The sequence below is a fragment of the Desmodus rotundus genome, chromosome 2, assembly GCF_022682495.2.
Source record: "Desmodus rotundus isolate HL8 chromosome 2, HLdesRot8A.1, whole genome shotgun sequence".
Taxonomy (NCBI): domain Eukaryota; kingdom Metazoa; phylum Chordata; class Mammalia; order Chiroptera; family Phyllostomidae; genus Desmodus; species Desmodus rotundus.
Genome location: NC_071388.1, coordinates 178722912 through 178736008, shown reverse-complemented (window position 1 = coordinate 178736008; position 13097 = coordinate 178722912). Strand labels below are relative to the sequence as shown.

Below are 13097 nucleotides of genomic sequence, written 5' to 3'. Positions count from 1 at the left end.
GAGGCACTCATCACAGGAAATGTGGTCTAATTTACTGGGGAAAAGTCATATTTCTACTATAATTATTATTTTAAAAACCCTGATGAACATACACCCATACTACATTCTCTATATTTAACCTACCAACTTATCCCAGCTCCCATTTATATTAGAAAGTTTGTAACTAACTTCAAGAAGCAACCTAGTACTTCATGATACAACGGCTTCTAAAGTTACCTCAAGTTAACTCTAGTTAAGTAGTCATACACTCATCATGGATTTTCTCACTCAAAGGATATTATGAAAAGCTCCAAAACTCCTTACTTCAGGATTACAATTAATCTGTATTTACCAAAGGGAAGACTGGAAGTTCACAGTAGTTAACAGACACTCATCAGATACCAAGCCTATACTAGGAACTTGATATGAACCTCTATAGAGAAACAGTTATTCATGAGTAGGTAAATGAAAATAATGGATTTGTGGTTAAGAAATGTGATTAAGGAAAACTATACAAAAAGATAATAAGGCCCAAATCCATAAATGTAGAGAAAAATCAGTAAATAAAGTTGAAAACCTTTCTAACACTGAAAATATAAAAGCTTTAGAATTTGCTTTTTGATCTGCAGTTACATAGTGACTTTATTTATAATTCATGATCATTAATATTAAAGATTATTTTTACAAATAGAAGTACTATTACTATTTTGATATATCATAAGGACCTACCTTAAATGTTCATACTTCCATACACCTTCATCTTGGCCTTCTGGTGGTTCAAGAATTTTATCAATATTGGAACAATCTGCTCTTATGTTCTGTTGAATATACTATAAACAAAGAAGTTCTTATAGTTAATTAAAATACTATTATTAATGATAAATCTTGTTAAATGTATATATAATTTTTGAGTATATAACTGCTCTCGTGGTTCAACTTTTGGGTTATGAACAAAATAGAAAACCAAGTACAGAATCATAATTAGTACAGCTGGTCCTGGAATAATATTTCATTATAATGATGATGAGATGCCATAAGGACTAAACTCTTATTTATATCAATTAGCCTTTGGTAAAATTGCTTTCCTTATACGTCATTTCATCACAGTTCCAAGAACTGATATAAAGTCTTGAGGATGTAATATAATTCAGAAGAAAGGAGATAACCCTTACCTATTCTCTAATTCAATTTCTTTGGGATAGAATTTACTACAAAAATGCCTATGATACTTACCAGGAATGGAACTGGGATCAAAACTTCAAACAATTTGCATATGAATATAAAATATAGATAACATAAATATAACTCTGGTGCCCTAATCGGTGTGGCTCAGTTGTTTGGGCATTGTCCTGTAAAGCAAAAGGTCACCGGTTCAACTCCTGGTCAGGGCACATGCCTGGGTTGCAGGTTCAGTCCCGGTTGGGGCATGTATGAGAGGCAACCGATCAATGTTTCTCTCCCTCCCTTCCCCTCTCCCTAAAAATACATAAATATTTTTTAAATGCAACTGTGGTACATAATATATGATGCCATTAATATGAAGTATCTAGAACAGACAAAATGTATAGAGACAAAAAATAGATTAGTACTTGCTTAGGATCGAGGGAAGAAGGGGAAAGACAAAGAAAAGTGGAGATAACTGCTAATGGGAATGATGTTTCTTTGGGGGGAGATGATGGTCTAAAATTAGATTGTGGTTATGGTTGTACAACGCTGTGAATATACTAAACATCAGTGAATTGTATTTTTTTTTAATTTATTTACTTTCAGAAAGGAAAAAGGAGAAAGAGAGGGAGAGAAACAGATGTGAGAGAGAAACATCAATCGGTTGCCTCTCACAAACCCCAACTGGGGACTGAACTCGCAAACTTGGCGTATCAGGACAATGTTCTAACCAACTGACTACAGGTGGTCAGGGCTACCACTAAGAACTTTTACTGGTGAATTTTAATGCTAAGAGTTTTTGAAACTAGTTAAGTTGAACAACTATTATTTAAGAAACAGGCTTTGAAATCTTTAAGGAATTCTACAGAAAAATCCAAAAGAGAACCTCATAAAAAATGGTCTTTATGTTTCCAAGAACTTACTAACTCACTACCATTTCTTGAAGAAAACCTTCTTCAGTAAGCTTCCAAAGACATTACCACTTCTACCTGATACTACCACCTGATCAACCTGAAATAACATTTCAGACACTATCAGTATGTACTCACTTCCCAGGCTTTTTACATTTCCTCCACAGGAATATACTATACCAGTTTTGAAATTAAGTCAAAAAAAGGCATGAGCCCTGGCCCAAGTGGCTCAGTTGGTTGGAGCATCATCCCATAACCAAAAGGTTATGGGTTCAACTCTCAGTCAAGGCACATACCTAGGTTACAATTCAATCCCCAGGCCGGGGACATACAGGAGGCAACCAATTGATGCTCCTCTCTTGCATCAATGTTTCTCTCTTTCCCTTCCTCTCGTTCTAAAAAAAAAAAAATGCAATGAAAAATGTCCTCCGGTGAGGATTAAGAAAAATAAAGAAGGCACCCTGGTTGGTGTGGCTCAGTGGATTGACTACAGGCCTGCGAACTGAAAGGTCACGGGTTCGATTCCCAGTCAGGGCACATGCCTGGGTTGCAGACCAGGTCCCCAGTTGGGGGCATTGTGAGAGGCAACCAAATGATGTACCTCTCATACATCGATGTTTCTCTCCCTCTCTTTCTCCCTCCCTTTCCCTCTCTCTAAAAATGAATAAATAAAATCTTTTCTAAAAAAAGAAGGCATAAAAATATTATGTCATGAAAAAGGCAGAGATATATGTTTCTAGTTATTTGTTCCTGTGGGCTATAAGTATAATAAACCAGTACTATTATTTTATGACTTTTTTTCCCTAAAGCAGTTTTTAGAAATAATTTAGGAAGAGTAAAATACATAGTAATAAAACACCAAGCAAAAAGCATTTTATTGTTTCCAGTTTGGGGTAGATGGAGTAAGCACATATCAACCTTCCTCTGCCACTGAACAAAACTATAAAAACCTGGTCAGAATGCACAGTGCAGCTATTTGAGGTCTCTGAAAAGCAAGTATCAGAAAGAGGAGCAGGAAAAAAATCAGAATTCAAACTACCAACGAACTGGCAGTAAGTTTGCTATGTGTGTCTTTTCATCTCTGATATCCCTTGGCCTGAACTCAGTTCAGTATAAAACAAAAAAATGAGCACTATTGTTGCAGATAGGTACAAGAGAAACTATCAATATTTAGTTCTGGCTTAAGGAGCGGAAAAAGGAACTCCTAAAGCTCAAAGTGAGTGAAATAAATCACCTGGATTTTCCCCTTCTCCTTTTTTTCCATTGCATAGGCCTGAGACAATTCCACAGGGACAGCAAAAGTAGCTGGCAACAGAAAAATACAAGACAAAATTCTGAGGAAGAGAACCCTTGCTCTCCATTTACTGCTAAGACCTAATCCTGTTTTTCTCTCTTTGCCTTCCCCCAACTTCAGCACAATTCCAGTAATGGTTTCAGGCTGGAGGACCAATAAGGTGTGGCCTGAAAGTATCATACAGACAGTAGAAACAAAGAAGCTCAAAAAAGTAATCCCTTTAAGCTGTTTATGAACTCCCCAGCTCAACCCTGATCTGTGTCTGAGTACAGACTCAGATCTGATCCCAATTTGAGTCTGACAGGCTTTAAGAACTGAGCTAATGGATATACTTCCACCTAGGCTGACCACCAGTTGGTCCACACAGACAAGACTCAAGGAGTACTGCAAAGGTTTTGAAAACTAACCTGATATTGGAACCTCAGTTGGGTCGGAACTTGCAGTCTGTATCAACAATATCAAATGCCTGCTATAACAAAAACATCACATTCTCCACTGGGTTAAATAAGACCAGAGTCTCAATATAATATTCAAAATGTCTAGGATATAATCCTGAATTATTTGGAATACAAAGAATACATGAAAATCTCAATTATCATGGGAAAAAACAATTGCAAGTCATCAATGACAAGATGACACAGACGTTGGAATTACCTGACAAAGACTTTATAGTAGCTATTTTGAAAATGCTTGAATGTCCCTGGCTGCTGTGGCTCAGTGGATTGAGAACTGGCCTGTGAACCAAAGCGTCGCTAGTTCAAATCCCAGCCAGGGTTGCGGGCCAGGTCAACGGGCAAGAGGGGGTGTGCAAGAGGCAACCACACACTGATGTTTCTGTCTCTCTCTTTCTCCATCCCTTCCCCTCTCTTCATCCCTTCCCCTCTCTTCATCCCTTCCCCTCTGTCTAAAAAATAAATAAATAATTTTTTTAAAAAAGAAAATGTTTGAATGTAAACAAACACACAAAATAAAAGTATCAGCAAAGAAATATATACAGCCAAATGGAAATTTTAGAACTGAACTGAAAAATACAGTAACCAAAATATGACTCTCACTGGAGTCAATAGCAGAATGGAAATAACATAGCAAAGAGTCAATAAACTTGAAGATAGATAAACAGCAATTATCCAATCTGAACACCAGAAATAAAAAGGAATAAAAATAACAACAATAATAATAATAAACAGAGCCTCAGGAACTTGTGAGACAACAACAAAAAATTTAAAAGTCATGTCACTAAGTTGGCCAAGATGGAGGCATAGGTAGATACACTTCGCTTCCTCACACAACCAAAAGAAAAACAACCAATTTAAAAACAAAAAACAACAAGAACTGCCAGAAAATCAAACCGTATGGAAGTCCAGCAATCAAGGAGTTAAAAAAGAAAATTCATCCAGACCGGTAGAAGGGGTGGACACAGGCAGCCTGGGCAGAGAAGATGCCTGGCAAGGCAGCAGTTGGTGGACCACAGCGAGCAAAGTGGCAGCCCGCAGACCAGGATATCCCACGTTCTCGTGTGGATAAACAGGAGGAACAACTGGGGAGCAAGACAAACTGTGCAACCCAGGGTTCCAGCGTGGGGAAATAAAGCCCCAAAACCTCTGGCTGTAAAAATCTCTGGGGGGTTGCAGTGGCAGGAGAAACTCCCAGGCTCACAGGAGTGTCTGCTGGAGAGACCCACAGAGCCCTAGAATGTACACAAACCCACCCACCTGGGAATCAGCACCAGAAGGGCCCAATTTGCTTGAGGAAAGCAAGGGAAGTGACAGAAAGTGGGGCAAGAGCCAAGCAAGCTACCAAGTAACATTGTTCCCTCTCCGACCCCTCTCCCACAATGCAGCAAAGCAGGTTGCCCTGCACTGGTGAATGCCTAAGACTCCACCCCTTACAGTGTAACAGGTGTACTGAGTCAAAGAAATATGGCCCAAGTGAAAGAACAGATCAAAACTCCAGAAAAAGAACTAAACAACGAGGAGATAGCCAACCTATTAGATGCAAAGTTCAAAACACTAGTAATCAGAATGCTCACAGAAATGAGTATGGTCGCAAAATAGAGGAAGAAGTGAAGGCTATGAAAAGTGAAATAAAGAAAAATATACAGAAAACCAACAGTGACGGGAAGGAAACAGGGTTCAAATCAACGATTTGGAACAAAAGGGAAAAATAAACATCCAACTGGAACAGAATGCAGAAACAAGAATTCAAAAAAAACGAGAAGAGGCTGAGGAACCTCTGGGACAACTTTAAACGTTCCGACATCCAAATTATAGGGGTACCAGAAGGAGAAGAGGAAAAGCAAGAAGTTGAAAACTTATTTGAAAACATAATGAAGGAGAACTTCCCCAACCTGGCCAAGGAAATAGACTTCCAGGAAGTCCAGAAAGCTCAGAGTCCCAAACAAATTGGATCCAAGAAGAAACATACCAAGGCACATCATAATTAAGTTACCCAAGATTAAGAATAAGGAGAGAATCTTAAAAGCAGCAAGAAAAAAGGAAAGAGTTACCTACAAAGGAGTTCCCATAAGATTATCAGCTCATTTCTCAAATGAAACCTTGCAGGCAAGAAGGGGCTGGAAAGAAGTATTCGAAGTCATGAAAGGCAAGGACCTACATCCAAGATGACTCTCTCCAGCAAAGCTATCACTTAGAATGGGAGGGCAGATCAAGTGCTTCCCAAATAAGGTCAAGTTAAAGGAATTCATCAACAAACTTTTATTGTATGAAATGTTAAAAGGACTTATCTAAGGAAAAGATCAAAAACTATGAATAGTAAAATAACAACAAACAACTATCAACAACTGAACCTAAGGGGGAAAAAAAACCAAAAACTAAGCAAACAACTGGAACAGAAAGAGAATCACAGAAATGGAGATCACATGGAGGTTTACCAGGGGGAGGGGTGGGAGAGGGAGAGAATAGGGGGAAAAGGTGCAGGAAATAAGAAGCATAATTGGTAGGTACAAAATAGACAGAGGGAGGTTAAGAACAGTATAGGAAGTGGAGAAGCTAAAGAACTTCTGTACTTCACGTCACCAGCCCTGGCCGGTGTGGCTTGGTTGAATGAAGCATCACACTATAAACCATAGGGTTGTGGGTATGATTCCGGGGGAAGGTACATGCCTAGGTTGTGGGGTTCAGTCCCAGTGGGAATGCATGGGAAAGGCAACTGATTAATGTTTCTCTCTCTCTCTCCCCCTCCCCTCTTCCTTCCTCTTCCTCTAAAATCAATAAGCATGACCTCAGGCAAGGGTATACAAAAATAAGACAAAAGTCATGTCACCAGAGTTCCACAAAAAAAAAAAAAAAAAAAAAAGTGGTACTAAAAAATATATCTGAAGAAATAAGGGCTAAAAAGTTTCTAACTTAGGAAAAGATGTAAACCTACAAATTCAAGGTGAATGGGCTAATGGGGAATTATTATTATTTACTGGGTACAGAGTTTCAGGTGGGGAAGATGAAAAGTTCTTGAGATACATGGGGGTGGTAATGGCTGCACAACTGTGCATGTACCCAACGTCACAAAAGTGTATCCTTAAAATGGCAAAAATGATAAATTTTATACATACAGGGTCCAGTAGAAGTAACGCCGCCTGCTTGAGTTGCAGTTGGTAGGCTATGTGAATGTCTCACAAGAGATGGAAAGCAATTTGAACATTTCACTTAAAACGTCATATGGTGTGCTTTAGTGTGATATTGTTATGTTACAGAATTACATACTTATGATTTTGTAATAAAAGATTGTGTAATAAAAAGGGGAATTATTGTGCCAGATCCACATATATGTACATAGATTTATACATATATACATGTATACATACACACAGATATATATAGGCATATATATATACATAGATTTATACATATATACATGTATACATACACACAGATATATATAGGCATATATATATATATATATATATATATAATCACAATAAAAATAAGCAGAGTGAACACCAAACAGGAAAACCCAAAGAAATCCAACCGAGACACATAAACTGTCAGAAACTACAGATAAAGAAGTCAGAGAAAAGGTGTTCGAAGCCTCAGTCGTAGCTCTCTAATGCCACTGCCTCCTCTTGCCCTCTGAGCTCCAGCCCAAGGAGAAGGGGGGCAAGAGGGAAGTAAAGAGGTCTCCGTACTGTGGCTGGTAAGAAGCAGGCTGCCAGCAAATCCAAATCAACCAGTGGAAAAGCACCAAGGAAACATATGGCTACCAAAGCTGCTAGCAAGAGTGCGCCTTCTACTGGAGGAGTGAAGAAACCTCATGTTACAAGCCTGGTACTGTGGCATTCGTGATATTAGATGTTATCAGAAGTCAACTTCTCTTCCATGGTCTGGTGCAAGAAACCACTCAGGACTTCAAAACAGATCTGTGCTTCCAAAGTACAGCTATTGGTGCTTTGCAGGAGGCAAGTGAGGCCTATCAGGTTGGCCTTTTTGAAAACATCCAACCTGTATACTATCTGTGCCAAAAGACATCCAGCTAGCACACCACATACACGGAAAACATACTTAAGAATACACTATAATAGGAAACATTTGATTCTTTAAAAAAAATTCTCTTCTCCCTGTTATTGGTAGCTCTGAATGTTAGATATTTTTTTCCACAGAGTCAAAAGGCACCTAAGTATATGATTGCAAGTGGAAAATAGGGGACAGAAATCAGGTATTGGCAGTTTTCCCATTTTTATTTGTGTGTGTACTTTTTAAAATGTAAGTGCAGAGACATAAAGCATTAATGCAAGCCAAAATGTTTCAGTAAACAAGTTTTAGCAGTTCAACTTTATAACAGAAATAAATCTCTTAAATTTTTCTGGATGATGCCAGCATTTGAATTTTTTAAACAAGTAAATTTCTTACTGATGGCAACTAAATGAATTTTTCTCATACAGTAGATTCCATCCATTCACAATAGTTTTCTAACTGAGTTGTCCTATATGTAAGTACATGTTTTTAATGTCTTCTTTGCTGTTCTTGTAACTTTGCTATTAAAATACATTAAAGTATTGACTGGTGTGGCTCAGTGGATTGAGTGCCGGCCTGCTAACCAAAGGACGGCTGATCGATTTCCAGTCAGGGCATATGTCTGCATTGCAGGACAGGTCCCCAGTACAGGGCGCTCAAGAGGCAACCACACATTGATGATTCTCTCCCTCACTTTCTCCCTCCCTTCCCCTGTCTAAAAATAAACAAGTAAAATCTTAAAGAAAAAAGACTTTCTTTAAAAAAATAAAGTCAGAAAAAAAACCACATGACCTATAGAACAAGGATTCAAATAACTGCAGCTCTCTCATCAGAACCCAGAAGACAGGAGGGAACGGCAAATTTTTAAAGTGTCGGGAAAAAAAAGGAACTGTCAACATTTTAAAATGAAAGAAAACTAAGGAGAATTCCTAGCCAGCAGACTGCTCGAAAATAATTGCTAAAGGGAGATCTTCAGATAGAAGGAAAAAACAATACCAGAAAGAAACTAAGAATATCAGGAACAACAGAAATTATTAATATTTGGGAATAAATATAATAGACCATTCTCCTCTTAAGTTCTTTAAAATATGTTTGGCAAAGAAAAGAATATAACATTGTCTGACAGGGTTTCCAAGAACATAGATGTAATATATACAGACAAATACAGCAAAAAGGGAGGGTAAAGGGCTCTATATAATGGTAGTTTCTACATTTCGATCAAAGTGGCAAAATATTGATTCTAAGTAGATTGTGAAAAGTTAAGTATGGCCCTGGACAGATGACTCGGTTGGAGTGCTATCCCATACACCAAAAGGCTTCAGGGGTTTAATTCCCAGTCAGGGCACATACCTAAGTGGCGAATTCGACCTGCAGTTGGGGTGATACAGGAGGCAACGGATCAATGTTTCTCTCTCACATCAATGTCTGTCTGTCTCCCTCTCTCTTTCCCTTCCTCTCTCTCTCTAAAAAAATCAATAAAAGCATATCCTCAGGTGAGGATTCTTTTTTAAAAGGTAAGTATGTATTTAGTACTGTCTAGAGCAATCATCAAAAAATTAAATACAGAGATATAGTCAAAATTAGAATAAATTTAAATAGAACGCTAAAATGTTCAAACAATCCATAAAAAGGCAGCAAAGCAGAAACAGGAACAAAAAACACAGGGAACAAACTGAAAACAAGTAATAAAATGGTATACCTAAGTCTAAACATACCTATTAATAACTACATTAATATTAAATGGCCTAGACCTACCTGGCTGGTGTGGCTCAATGGATTGAATGCTGTCCTGTGAACCAAAGGGTCACTGGTTCAATTCCTAGTCAGGTCAGGCCCTCAGTAGAGGGTGTGCGAGAGGCAACCACACATTGATGTTTCTCTCCCTCTCTTTCTCCTTCCCTTCCCCTTTCTCTAAAAATAAATAAATAAATAAATAAATAAAAAGATGTAGATATAATTTTTTTTAAATATTAAATGGCCTTGCCCTGGCTGGTGTGGCTCAGGGGATTGAGTGCCAGCCTGTGAACCATAGGGTCGCTGGTTCAATTCCCAGTCAGGGCACATGCCTGGGTTGCCAGCCAGGTCCCCAGTGGGGTGTGCACAAGAGGCAACCACACACTGATGTTTCTCTCCCTCTCTTTCTCCCTCGCTTCCCCTCTCTCTAAAAATTAATAAAATCTTTCAGATAAAAAAATATATATTAAATGGCCTAAATACATCAGTTAAAAGTCAAAGATTATCAGAAAGAACAAAGAATTATGACCCAACTATGATATAGGTAGGTTAGAAGTAAAAGGATGGAAAAAGATATACCATATGAACATGAATCAAAAGAAAACTTTAAGAAATAAGGGGTGGTTCAACATTTTTAAAAAATCAATGTATGCCATTTCAATGTATTAATTAATATATTAATACACTACATAAAATACATAGGGAAAAATACACAATCATCTTAATTAAAGCAGAAAAGATATTTGACAATATCTAACACCTTTTCATGATAAAAACACTCCAAAAACCAGCTATAGAAAAGAACTTCCTCAATATAATGAAGGGCATTTATAAAAAAAGCCACAGGTAACATCATACTAAAAGGTGAAAGAATGAAAGGTTTTCCTCTAAAATTAGAAATGACACAAATATGCCTGCTTCCACCATTGCCCTTCAACATTGTATTAAAGTTCTAGCCAGAATAACTAGACAAGAAAAAAAAATTAAATGAAGGGCTATCTTTACTCAGAGATGACATGATCCTTATAGAAATCCCAAGAATCCACAGCAAAGGTAATAAAGCTAATAAATGAATCAGCAAAATAGCAGGATACAAGACTAATTTACAGTAATCAGTTATGTTTCTATACACCTTCACTAAACAGTCCAAAAAAGAAATTAAGAAAGCAAATTTAACTGTAATAGTATTCAAAAGAATAAAATACAGCTGACCCTTGAACAACAGTTTGAACTGTACAGATCCATTTATACACAGATTTTTTTCAATATATAATATAAATATATTTATTGCCCTTATGATTTTTCTTAATAACATTTTCTTTCTTCTAGCTTATTGCAAAAATTGTATATAATACATATAACACAAAGTATGTGCTAACCAATTGTTTATGTTATCAGTAAGGCTTCCAGTCAACAACTGGCTACTAGTAGTAAGTTTTGAAGGAGTCAAAAATTACAAGTGAATTTCACCTGTGCAGGGGGTCAGTCAGTGCCTCTAACCCTCACATCGTTTTCAAGAATCAACAGTACACAGGAATAAATTCAAATAAGAAGGTTAAACACTTGTAGACTGAAAACTACAAAACCTTGCTCCAAGTAAAGAAGACCTACATTTATGAATGGAAAGATATCTCGTTCATAGGTAGGAAGATTTAATACTACCCAGAGCAATACAGATTCTATGCAATTCCTATCAAAATTCCAAGTCTCTTTTATACAAATGGAAAAGCTGATTCTCAAATTTGTATGAAATTGTAAGAGGCACAATGTAGCCAAAATAATCTTGAAAAGAAAATACAAAGTTGAAGGACCCATACTTCCCAATTGCAAAACTTACTACAAAGCTACAGTAATCAAAAACATTGTAATACTGGCATAAGGACAGACATGTAGACCAATGAAATTGAATTGAGGTCCTAGAAATAAACCTTCACATATGCAGTCAACTGATTTTGACAAGAATGCCAAGACCATTCAATGGGAAAAGATTTGTCAGGTTAACCATTTTTAAGTGTACATTTCAGTGGCGTTAATTACATTCACAATGTTGTACAACCAAAGAAAAGCCCCAGACCTGATGGCTTCAATGACGAATTTTACCAAACATTTAAAGAACACCAATCCTTCTCAAATTCTTCCCAAAAACTGAGAGGAGGACATCCTTCCTAACTCATTCTATGACATCAGCATTGCCTGATACTAAAGCCAGTCATAGACATTCTAAGAATACTAGAAACCAATTATCCCTTATGAACATTGATGCAAAAATCCCAGCAAACCAAATTCTGCAGCATATTAAAAGGATTATACACCATGATCAAGTGGAATTTATTCCTAGAATGCAAGGATGGTTGAACATTTTAAAAAACTGATCATTACAATATACCACATCAACAGGATGGGGAAAAAAACACATGGTCGCCCTGGCTGGTGTGGCTCAGGATTGAGTGCCCGCCTGCAAACCAAAAGGTCACAGGTTCAATATACGGTCGGGGCACATGCCTGGGTTGTGCCCAGATACCCCAGTTGGGGGCATGTGAGAGGCAACCAATCAATGTCTCTCTCACACATTGATGTTTCTCTCCCTCTCTTTCTCCCTCCCGTCCCCCCTCTCTAAAAAGTAAATAAATAAAATCTTTAAAAAAAAAGGTCATTTCAATTGGTGCAGAAAAAGCATCAGACATAATTCTACACCCTTTTATCAAAAAACACTCAGCAAATATTATGTTGAGGTATATTTTATCAAAAATACCTCAACACAATAAAGGCCATATGTTGTGAAAAACCCACAGTGAACATCATACTCAGTGAAAAAGACTGAAAGCTCTCCTCTACAATGAAGAACAAGATAAAGACGCCTGTTTTTGCCTCCATTCAAAATAGTATCAGAAGTTCTACAGAGAGCAATTAGGCAAGAAAAATAAATAAAAGGCATCCAGATTAAAAAGGAAGAAATAAAATTATCTGTTTGCAGATAGCATGATCCCACATGCGGAAAACCCTAAACATTCCACAAAAGCACTGTTAGAATAAATGAATTCAAAAAAGTAGTGGGACACAGCCTCTACTTTTGAAGTGAAAAACATCTGCACATTTCTCCTCTTAATTTTTGCCAATTTCCAGGCACAGAGCTCTAGGTTTATATTTCAGTATCCTTCACAAGACTTATCTTATTGCTAACCCAATAAATAATTGCTAATTGAATATATTTTTAAAAGGCAATGCACAAAACCATTCATTCATGAATGCTCTTCCATTTCCTATGCTAAATATCTAATACACTAAATCCATTTTAAAGGGTTTTGTTTAATGATTATGAATTGTTTTTATGCTCAAAGAACTCAACTGTATTTCTATTTTATTTCCTAAGATGTCCTAATAACAGTAAATCCAAAAAGTTATCTACTTTTATTATCCGGCCATCAATATGAAGCCAGCCTATCATTACTGCACATTTTCTCTTTAAAAATATCCCAGTACACCTAATTTCAAGCATCCTTTTATTAATCCCTAAATACAATTTTTAATAATTAGCTTTCAAAACTTTCC

The 13097-nt window shown here is 37.0% G+C and overlaps 1 protein-coding gene across 3 annotated transcripts in view; it reads right to left on the bottom strand.

Annotated features, from left to right (window-relative positions):
• The window catches only part of LOC112308078 (MOB-like protein phocein), a 61381-nt gene that overhangs the window by 24340 nt on the left and 23944 nt on the right, over window positions 1–13097 (bottom strand). For all 3 annotated transcript variants that reach the window (XM_024564312.4, XM_024564309.3, XM_024564308.3), the window contains one exon: window positions 709–809. In XM_024564312.4, the coding sequence (XP_024420080.1) occupies window positions 709–809 (101 nt within the window). The remainder of the gene's footprint in view (window positions 1–708; window positions 810–13097) is intronic.